This window comes from Merops nubicus, unplaced genomic scaffold (genome assembly GCF_000691845.1).
Source record: "Merops nubicus isolate BGI_N331 unplaced genomic scaffold, ASM69184v1 scaffold7523, whole genome shotgun sequence".
Lineage (NCBI taxonomy): Eukaryota > Metazoa > Chordata > Aves > Coraciiformes > Meropidae > Merops > Merops nubicus.
This window is the reverse complement of record NW_008599481.1, coordinates 50,529-61,978: the sequence shown is the minus strand read 5'-3', so window position 1 is coordinate 61,978 and position 11,450 is coordinate 50,529. Positions and strand designations below refer to the sequence as shown.

Here is an 11,450-nt window from a genome sequence, read left to right as displayed (position 1 = left end):
CGCCCGTGGTACCGGCACGTTTCCAGTCAGAAACGAGAGAAACGCCCCCCGTGGGAACCCCTGCTTAAAAAGGAAGTATTTCTTTGGGGAGCAGAGAGGAAAGGCTTTGAAGCACTAGTTCGGCGGAGGTGCTTTCTCCGCGCGTTCTGCCCGGTCAGTCGCCCATGGCGTGCCGCTCTCCTCGGGGGAGCACAGGAGCTGCTGTAGGAACGGCACCTTCTCTGCGGAAAATGGCACGTTTTTAATGTGGGAGTGCTGCTTTGTGTCAGTCGCGGCGGCATGAGTTCTTAAGGCCTTTAAGGGGAGCTAGTGGAGAGGAGGTTGGTATTTCTTCAGTGCATTAAGTTAACTGGATTCGGAAATGTGGCAAACTTTTCTTCAGCTGAAGTGATCTGAGCGCTGGAGTTCAGTTTGTTAATGGCATTTTAAAATTCCTGTTTATTTGGGTACATAGTTGATATCAAGAGGAAACCGCCAGCTCTGTTGGCAGTTTGTTGGCACTCCCCGGCCGGCTCCGCGGAACCGCCGCCCCGCGCACAGCCCGCAGGGGACGCTTTGCCCCGGCCGCTTCCCAGACCTCTGCAAACGCCTTGGCACGACCGAGACCTGTGCTGATGCCTGTGACAGTGTCCTGGTGGCGTGTGAAAGGTGTCGCTGTGCACACAACTTTCTCTGTATGTGAAAAGTAAAAAAGAAAAGTTCAGGGTTTCCTTTCTTGCCCTGTTTGGGATCCATGGGGCCTGACAGCTGGGGATCACATCTGGCTTTTGAGCTGCTGTCAGAAACAGCTATTGTGTTTGACAGGCTGGGGGGAGTGTTCTGCCAGTCTAGGCGTGTGGGTTATTTTTTCAAGTTAGTAATGCTGTATTTTGCACAAATATATTTAAGAAATTGTAGAAAGCTGTTGCATTTAGTCAACGTATGGTTTACATGCCTAATTCTTGATTATATCACAACAGGCTACACTATTGGGTAGCAACACAGCTGAAAGGTAAATTAGCTATTAATTGATAGTCACAGATGGTCTGAGTGCTCCTTGCCCCTGTATGTTCTGAAACTGTCAATAAATCACTTGGACATGGGAAATCCTGTGAATGTGGAACCACAAAAACATTTTTCTTCAGGGCAGGAAAACTACAGAGCTTTCAATTCCTTCTGAAATTTAAGCAAAGCTGTTGATTTAAAAAGAAATACGAGGAGTTGTTTTGGACAAAATACATTGAGCTCCCCTGAAATTGCTGTTTAATGTTAACCAGGGCACTCTTACTCGGATTTTTTGCTGCTGATCATCCCAACCCTGTATAGACTTAAGTTTGAATTTATTAACAGTGGGTGCTGTTCTGTCAGATAGTATGCAAATGCCTATAAACAAATACATGTAAAAGCAATTTGTAGCCTACTAAAAACGTTTCTTTGCCTGCTGTACTTGTTGGTGGGCGCTGTTGGTGTGCTGCATGTACGTGCAGGCAGGGTGTGTTTATGCAGAGGCACTTCAAGCCTTCTGATCTGTGCCTCTTCGTGGCTTTTACAGAAGGCAGTCTGGGGCAACTGCTGAGCGGCGTGTTGCAGCGGGCTCTGCGGGGAGAGCAATGCGTGCTCGCTTTCCCCCTGCAGGCTGTAAGGTGACTCCAGTAACCTCCTCAGCAGGACATACAGAAGCGGTCAGTGCCAGAAGAACAGAATCGGATGATGTGTCAGACATTATTGGCCTTATTAGCCATTTCACAGAAGCAGTTTTTGGAAGGATTGATGTCACTTATCTTTTGTAAGTAACGGTATTTTAGGGATATTGTATTGTCTGTCTCGCAGGAAACCTCAAGAAATTGTGTTACATTTAAAACAGCAGGAAACGTTATGAACCTTTACATGGTGTGGCATAATGACTTTTTGTGCTATTCACAAAACAGTGAAGAAAATCTGCTTCCATCTCTTCTGTCACACGTGCATGACTTTGTGCAAACTTGTGTCACAGCTGCCAGCATGGAGGACAAGGCTTGACTCTAAAATAGGTTCCTTTTATAAGAGCTTAGAAGAAATACTTTTGAATAATACCTGGTGAAACCATCAGGTTCTAATGCCTCCTCCTTCTAGCAGAATCCTTTTGCCTGTTGTAGAGTGATAGAAGTAGAGGGGCAGGGACTAGAGTTTTTAGTCACTTTTTAGTGTGGCCATGAGTGTTCTGGTTACTTTTCCCGTGTACATCTAAATCTTTTCTTCCAGTTTCCCCTTAATGAAAGGAATTGGCTATTTTGTGACTCTTTAGTCTACCTTGGGAGACAGCTCATAAAATATACTTCAGAGTGGCTCTCTGATGCCCCCGAGATACCTGATATTCTCTGTGTTTTGACATCTATATCCTAGCTGCTTGCTTGTTGATGTTTTTTAGTGGAAATGGGTGGCTGGAGAGGTCTTCTGTTACCATGTCTTCATCACGAGATAGTGATGAGCCTTCTGTGCTTCATCTTCCTATGCAGAGGTCAACGACAGACAGAGACAGACCGTGTGAAATGCTGATGGGTCACTTAAGTAATTTTTCACTTGATTTAATGGCAAATGTCTCAGATACTGGCTATTTGAGGAAAACAAATAGACACATGAAGAAGAGGGGGCATTTAAGTCTTGCATATCAAATTCATAGTAATCAAGGGTTTGAAAAGTCAGGTGACTTGTTATAATGCCACAATTTGCTACGTAACTACTTGGAATTGAAGCAATAATATTGAGTTTGGATGTGGGTAATGAAGTTTTATTGACGCCCAGTCCTGGGAGCACTTTTGAACGTGGTGAATTTTGCTGTTCTAACAGGCTGAATCAACAGTCACTCTCCGTTGTGTAGTTTATTCAACTTCTGCAAAATTAAATTGTTTTCACAGAGAAAAATCAAACCTTGCTTTGACACTCTGCAATGAGAAGAATGAGCTTACAGCCCATGCAGTTTTCCTGGACTATCCAAATTGGAATATCACCGATCAGTCTGATTGGGAATTGTTCTTGCATGAAAACTACAGTAACACTAAATGCACTGTAAGTAAGCTGTGTGATTTTAGTGGAGTCTTAATCTAAGACTTGGGTATGAAAAGTACACTGACGTGAGCATCTTAGTTCTGAAATAAGCTGCTTTGGTGTGGGTGTGGAAACTGCTGTGCTCTGTTCTGTGTGCTGGCAGATTTCATACATGCTCCTTCATCAAGTTTATGAATTACTCTTAGGAATTGTGGACTAGAAATAGACAGCTGAGGATTCAAATACTGCCCATCATTCAGTCCAGCTAGGAACTGCATCCTCTGGCTGTTGAGAAAAGATGGAAAATGTTAGCCATAAATCCTCAAAAACAAGGCAGCACATGCCATAATGAGGCATTGGCAGTACTGAAATTATCTCTAGACAGTTTGACCATCAGTTTTCCAGTGTTGTTCTAGGAGACTTTAAGCAAGGACTTGCAGAAAAACTGGCAAACATGTCAATTGCATTTGAAAATGCTGCGTGCCATTAAAAGAAACGAAATTTTTGCAGCCAAAGGGAGCATAGAAAAAAACCCATGTAATTTTCTTGTAATCTGTTTTCTTTGTCACTGGAAGAGCACTTTGTGTCCGGGCGGATGGCAGGCGCCCCCACTTCACTGCCCGTGCAGCTGCAGCTGCTCCCGTGGGGCGATGCCGCCCGGCCCGAGCTCCCCCTCGGGCAGCCTGCCTGGCACAGCAGAGCCCCGCCTGGCGCCACCAGCGGGGCCATGCAGAGGGAAAAGACCAAAAACCAGAGCTGCAGCACGCGGGGTTACGCCTCGTACGCGGGAGCGAAGGGCGCTTGGGAACGCTGGCAAGGAGCAGAGGAACTCTTCTTTTTCTAGAATGGAGATTATTTCCTGAAATACAGAAGGAAGATTCAGTGTGTGTCTTATGCTTCTGCTCTGACAAACCAACTGATCCTGTTCTGAGTTAGAGGCAGATGAGATAGCAGGTTAAACCCATGCCAATGTGCCTTACAAAACTGAGATCTGCTGAAAACAGAATTTCTTAAGATGACAAGTCTTTTTTTCCTAGAGCACAGAAATTATAAAATAGCTTAATGGTCTAGACTAGGAACTGACTTGTGCAGAATTTAATTAGTGAAGATGCTTTACAGGATTGCCTGGTTACCATCAATTGCTATTCAAAAACAGCTACAGGCCAAATTTTGCCTCCTTTTGGACCTCCAGAACAAAACTTTTTTTTCTTCTCTTATTTTTTTTTTCATGTAAACAAAGAAAAGTCTGATTTTTAGAAATGGCTTTTGATGTTTTTTACAGCAGCCTATTGTCTTTCTGTTGGTCCTTATACTGCAACTTTTATTAAAATCATTCTTGCTCTAAATTTGCTGAAATTTATTGGTGACTCTAGCCATGGCATTTTAGTTCACTAGTAAACTCTTCAGAAGACCACAAATTTTCCCATTTAAAGTATTTTTGTAGAAATATTTAATCTACAGGTGGAAGTTCATTATTTGGTGCTTGAACTTAATATGCAAGAGAAAACAGCTGAATTAGCAGAACTTCCCATTCCAGCACAGGGGTTTTCCTTTGCTCGTGTCTTCGGGGTTAAATGGAGGCATACAGGGTAAAGATGTCTTTTAGTCTGCCCTGTTTCTGCCTGGAGATAGATATATCTAATGATGTAATCTTAAGACATTGTAACTTTTCTTACTTCTTTTAAAGAAAAAACATTTTAAGAGTATGAGAAATATGTGACCCTTTGTTTTTTTTCAGACCTAGAAAGAATGTCTTTGTCAGCCAAATGTGGAATTAAATGTTGTTCAGATCAAGTTGTTAATTGTTGTTGCTAGATTAAAATGTTGTTAGACTAGAATTAAGACTGTTGAATACAAAATTATGTATGTATATTGTAGTAAAAAAATAGTAAGCTTGAGAGTAAATTAAAAATATTACAGAAGCACAAATCGTGATATTAAGGTGCTTTAATCATGCACCTTTACCCACACGTGCTTTGAAGTGACTTTATTTATGTGAAGCTGCTCATTTTGAGTGCAGATCATGTGTATCTGAAATCAATGTGCATTTTACTACTTGGGTTGACTTAATAAATACTACCTGCATGGTGTTTAGGTTTTCATTCCTCCTTTTGCAGCCTTTGAACACATTGTTCATGCATCTTTTTGTGGCAAAAGAAGAATATGCAGCTGGATGTGCACAAGAAATTGTGAGGTGGGCTCACGTGTAACTTTGTGTAGTGTAGCATGTGCACTCTCCTCTGACCATCGTTTGGGGAGGCTGTGGAATTTCAACATGCCCTAAGGTGGTCACTGGGTCAGAATTACACCTCTCCCTAAGCACTCCCAGAAGGTAATAAACATAACCCTGTATTAATCAGATGTGCCCTGTTGGCTTTGGAACCAAGCTGTTACAGCCCCAAGTACACTTCCCAAACAGCATTACCGTTCAGCTGGAGATTTGCTGTAATTTTCCACAGAAATAGTACTGCAGTTGCAAGGCAGATTGATTTTTCTTTTTCCCAAATTTCCACTTGTAAAAATCGGAACGTGTGACTGAGCAGGAAGCTGAGAAAGATGCAGGTGTTGCTGGAAGACGCTTGTTCCCAGGCAATCTACTGGTAGTTGGGTAGCTATAGATTCTATGGTAAGGCTGCAAACTATATGGCACAAAGCACAGTCTGTTCCTGCCTGTGAGCTGGGTGCTCGGTGTAACCATCGCTCGGGTCATTTGCTGTAGCTCAGAATATAGTTACATAAACAGTAAATTGCACTCGGTGCTGTTGCAGTTGAATTTACAGTTACTTTGTTGTGTCAAGCCAGCTCATCCACATGCCAGTTCACAGAGCTGCCAGCAGAGACCTGGCATCTTTAGTTTTTTTTTGAAATCTAAGGATTAGGAAATTAAGAGAGAAATAAGTTGGGAAAAAAAAATTTTAAAAATGCCCAGATGAATTTTATATGATCTTATTTGTTGCAAATGTTTTAATTTTTGAGCCATGTGGACACATAAAGATTAGAGACACTGGAGAAAAAAGAAAATTATTAAAAGCCTAGCTGCTATATCTGATTGGGTGTAATGATGAAAGACTGAATGCAGTTATATTATTTGTCCAGGAGAGCTTTTATCACAGTACCAGAATTGCAGTTTATACTTCTCTTCATACCAGCTGATGAGAATTTAGGTAAGAATTTAATACTATTTTATTCCTAAAATGAGAACAATCTCATTATCATTAATACACACTGTGGTGATGTTTTTGTTTTGTTTTTTAAAGTATTAAGAGTACTGATAATTTTCTAAGCGTGCAGAAAACAGAATGTGAAAGTATCCTGGAATGGACATAGCTTGTAGAAGAGGGTTATGTGACACGTGTTCACTCCAGCAGTCCCTTCAGCAGTCTGTCCATTTCCAGTGGTCTTTAAATTTGCCAGAAACAGACAGGACTTCAAACAGGAGTAAAGATCTCTGAAATAAATTCCTACAAGTTTTGTGAGGATTTCTGGCTGAACAGAGCCAAGAGACTGAAACTGGGTACTTCTCTTATTTGGCCAGCGGAGTACAAGATGGGGAGAGGACACTGGCAAGGCTTAGAAAGGGTGCTGGAGGCATGGAGGGAAACCAAGATTGTTTCTTTTAGAGCAGAGGTCCAAAGATGGAGAATGCACAAGTCAATTGGAGAACATCACCTATGTGGAGTTTCAGTCCTGAATTCAGACTAGTAAACCAAGCATCTGCTTAATGGCTGATTTTTTTTTTTTTTCTTGGAGCTTTCCTTGAAGTGAACTGGGACCTTTTCTGATATGCCAATGCTTAGAGATCTGGGGTCCAAGTCATGCTAAAAAACTCCATAGTAATATGCCAACAACAGAAAACAGTACCTCAGTAAAGGGTTTGGTCAAACCTACCCTAGGTACCTATGTCAACTTCCCTTCAGCACAACGTGTCCTGACAAAGGTTCTACAGTGGCACACAGTATTGGTTATAAGACTAGTATTTTTATAGGGATTTGATACTACCAGTTTCCAGCTGTTTTGAAGCCTATTTAGGTTTGGGATGCTGGGTTAATTAACAAATTCACCCTAGCAATTCTTTTGCATGTCTATACTACTGTCATTTCAGCTTCATGGCTTAACTCCAGACTGAGAGCGTTGCGCCGTCTGTGATTTCAGTTCGGAACTCCGTCTTCCTCAGGCAGTGCTCTGAGAATTTAAAAGCTTACACAGTGAAGTTTCTCAGCTGCTTCTCATGGATTTTTGTCATTCACAGAGCCAAGCATGGGAAATGTCTTTGAAAAGATGGTGGCAGCTCCTGGTTCAGTGGCAGATGTAAACTTTACCTTGCTTGTGTGCCCCAGACACCGGTATCACCCGCAGCTGTACGTTCGCAGAGCAAGGTAAAGGAGTTTCTCCCTTTGAGCAGTCCTGTCTGGGTTAATTTGAAGAATTTTCTTCTCTGCCTTACAGCATCAGTATGTTAGTTAGACTGCTATGCTTCTCCTTGATAACCTAATGTAGTAGTTCTATGATTATGCTGGTTTTGTTCCACTTCATCACAAGGTCAGCTGTACTGTTTGTAAAGCTAGTTTGCTATCTGGGAAGAATACATGTTTTGTCAGTGGTGTTTCTCCTGGGAATCTGCTGCTGAATTGTCTTCCAACTTATTTTTAATTTTCTCATTATGTATCATTCTGACCAGAGGAGCAGGTCTGAACAGGACAGCCTGTTATCTAGGAGATGTGTTTAAAAGGCATGTAGATGTGGTGCCTATGGACGTGGTTTAGCAGTGGACTTGGTGGAGTTAGGTTAACAGTTGGACTCAATCTTAAGGGTCTTTTCCAACCTGAACAATTCTACAATTATATGCTTTGAAAGTTAGATTCTGGGTGGGTTTTTTCCTTTCATATCTGCAGTGTGCAGCAGGCAGAGATGCATGTTCCTGTGGCAGCCTTGCCTATTGATACCTACCTGTATATTGACTCCTAACCACCCTCGGGTTTTCCTGCCATTTGGATTCTGCCTGTGCTGAAGGACAGCAGAAATGTGTGCCCATGCCAGCACTGTATACAGCAAATGAGGAATGCAGAGTTTGACCCAAAGGGGCCTTACGTTTCTCTGTGCAGATTTCTGAACTACCTATGGTGCCATTGCTGCGTAGATGCTTCCCCGCAGCATAGTTGAAATAGAACTCGTACCTATCACATTTTGGTTCACTTGTTTTCCTCTTCACAGTTTAAAGAGCATGTGTAGGGTAATAATTTCATTTGATTCTGATTCGTTCTGGAGTTGCTTTTGTTTGTTCTAAATGTAGATGTGTTGCTATGTGGTTATGTAGCAGGATTATGATAATAATTCATTATATATGAATTATATACCAGATGCATTTCTGGTTCTTGTAGTGGAAACTGAAGTTTGGGGCCAAGCACATCCCTGGGACGTGTTATTGTATAACACGGGTGTGTGGGGGGACTGTATCAACCCGTGCTGAGAGATGGCAGTGCCACATTAGGCACAGCTCTGCTTGGTAAGTCCAGTCCTGTTTGTTGAGGGGTTAATTCGTGCTGACATCCCAGCTAGATTCTGACAGAAGCCTCTCTTGGAGAGGTGTTTTACACATATTTCATTTTACCAAGTAGGCCTGAAACGAAATTTGCAGCTTGTGCTCCCATAGTTTCAGTCAATGTTTGCAATATCCTGTCACCTGACTTTTGACCATTTTAAGAAAAAGGACTGAGGCCTGAGCTTCACCACTTCACATCATCCTGCTATAGGTCTGGATATTTCAACATATTACAAAACTACTTGCATACTAACTTGATCTAGAATTTTTAGGCTTTTTAAGAGTGTTTTCTTTGAGTTGTCTACCATCTATCAGTAAGTGAATGAATGTGAAGCTATCAGCAGGTGAATTAATTCCTGAGGATTTAAAATTTTTCCATGTGTCTTGATTCGAACTATTACATTTGGCTTTTATTTGAATCATATTCTTTCTTTTGATGGCCGGTGGATGTTATCAATATGAATTTTTTTGACAAAACTGGAAATGTAATGTAGACCATACCAATATTCCACATAAGAGATATCATCTTGCCTGGGATTTCTGTACTTTATGAATAATAAAAATTATTTACTTTTTATTATTGCTACTAGAAAACTGAGGACACTTTTTCCTCTTAAATTACTCAGTGTCTGGTGATATAAAATTCTTACTTTAATATTGTCTGTCAGTAGATCTCTGCGTAAGCTAAATTTGGTTTGCAGTAGGTGCTTTGCCTTTCTGTCTCCTCTGTGTTCACCTTTGTACTTCCCTGGCATCCATAGTAACGTTCGGTGGAGCCCTTTAGTGACTTATCTCTGGAAGTTGTCCCCAGCCACCTGCCTAGCAACATGTTCTGGGTCAATGAGAGGAGATTAGGGAAATCTCCATTCCCTCTTCCCTTGCTTACAGAGGGGGAAGAAGGAGCTGTAAACTGATACTTTGCTTAACTAGTAATTTTGAAGTTATTCTCCATCTGACCTTTTAATGTGAAGTAAATCTGTAGTGTGCCAGAACACAGTCCACTAAGCTCTTATATGTAAGTGTCTTGCTGATACCTCGTCTGGATCCTGACTCTCTTGGTTTCGTACCATATACACAGGGGCTCACGAACTTGCAGCTCTGTGGAATGCCTTTACTCTGCTTGTTCTTGCAGCATAGGGATTTTGTAGTATTTTTATATTGAAAAGGTATTGTATTTTTTTCGGTGTTTGGGGTAGTTTTTTTAAAGACTGTGGTGCTGGTTTGAGATGAAAATAGAAAAAACAAGTTGTGTTCTTACAGTTTCTAGTGTGCAGGGAGGTGAGTCATGTAAATTATCGTAATTTTCTGCAAGGTTTCATTGTTCTTGGTACTTCATTTTAGTTGCATCTATTGAATTAATTCTATGAACAAATAATTGATGGTGTGTTACCTTTTCCTTTTTCCTTTTGGCAGTTGTCCTTCTGTCTTAGGCTAGGGTCAGTGTTCTTAGCAACCCAAACCACGTTTGATAAAATTAGAAATGGAGCTTTTGGGCACAGCTGTGTTAGCTTTAAGACTTCTTCCAAATCCAGAAACATAAATGTAAAAAGTTGTTGTGTAAAGACCAGATATAACATAAATGTAAACGGTTCTGTCAGAGCAGGTTGCTGTTGGCCATTATGGGCTGGACTTGTGGAGCAGTCAAAGCCTCCGTGCTGCAGGTTCCCACCTCTGCAGAGAGTCTTTCATGAGGCAGAGGAATAAGAATAATTGCACTTTGGCCTTTGTACCTTGTTCAGTGGTGGAGCATTAACTTGCCCTTAGAAAGGCACAATGCCTCGACTTGTGCTGGGTGCCCCCCGTGCTGCTGAGCAGTGACAGTAATCCAGCCAACACTCACACTGTTGCTCCCGGACAGGAAGGCACTGCTTGCTTTTTGAGAGAACTGATTTTCTCATTTGCACTGGTGTTGCTTTTTGAGATCTCTACCGACTCAAACCAACTGATAATTTGGCTCACTGAATATAATTATTTTAAATGAGGTCTAAAGTCCAGATCCACCTGGCCTGAGATGCCTTGGGCAGGAGAATTTTGCACTGGGCTGTCTGTGTATGTTTCCAGGGAAATGTAACATCTCCACTGGGCAATGCAGAGTTTAGGGGTTGAGTTGTGCTGGCTTTTGGAAGTGGTTCTCTCTCCCCTCTGGTGCTGAGGCTCCCAGCTTAAGGTCTGCTGGGGCCATGTCCTAGGTGAAATTACTTATTTGTGGGTGGAGGCTTTGGGTCAGGTATTTGTGGTATTTGTCTAGATGCTATCAGAGTGGAACAGAAGTATTGGGACCTGTTCATGGCAGAGCTTTAGGACATTACCTAATCTCTTTTTTTGTAGGTTGGAAGATTATGATGATCTCATGCCAATCTGGACACATCAGAGTGAGACTCTGAAAGAAACCTGCAGAGAATATTGTCTTGCTGATCTCATAGAATATCAGGATGAAGAAAATCAGGCAGTTGTTTGTGAGGTCAGTCTGCCATGAACTCTGGTCTTGGGACATCACTAGTGCTACAATCAGACACGCTCATGCTGCAGCTCAGTGAATAAAAGGAACAAGCTCGCTTTTGGAAGAGAGAACTCATGATCTGCACACCTGTACTGCCCTTCACCACATATTTTGTACCTTTCTTTAGGAGTGATGGCTCCTGTAAAGTAGATGAAGTCATTGTGTAGGCTCTTTTCAAGTAATTGGAACAGACCATTTTGAAGGAACCATCTTGCCATTTTAGGCATTTGCATTATAGATGACCAGTTTTCATTCCTAGTGAAAATTAATATTGCATGTGAAAACTAGTAGCCAGCAATACTTTCACAGTTGAAAACACTGTAGATGTTTTTCCATCTCCTGGCTCAGGCCATCAGATTTTTGCTGAAGTCAGAACCCCAGGAATTAATTTAAATAAGAAAGAAGTGG

At 41.7% G+C, this 11,450-nt stretch overlaps 1 protein-coding gene across 1 annotated transcript in view; it reads left to right on the top strand.

Moving 5' to 3' along the window:
• Positions 1 to 1,589: 1,589 nt before the first annotated feature.
• The window catches only part of CFAP61 (cilia and flagella associated protein 61), a gene marked incomplete at its 3' end in the record, with an annotated part of 57,907 nt that continues 48,046 nt past the window's right edge, over positions 1,590 to 11,450 (top strand). Inside the window, 6 exon segments of the mRNA XM_008937387.1 lie at positions 1,590 to 1,765; positions 2,874 to 3,024; positions 5,121 to 5,197; positions 6,100 to 6,167; positions 7,253 to 7,379; positions 10,871 to 11,003. Coding sequence (XP_008935635.1) covers positions 1,590 to 1,765; positions 2,874 to 3,024; positions 5,121 to 5,197; positions 6,100 to 6,167; positions 7,253 to 7,379; positions 10,871 to 11,003 — 732 coding nt within the window.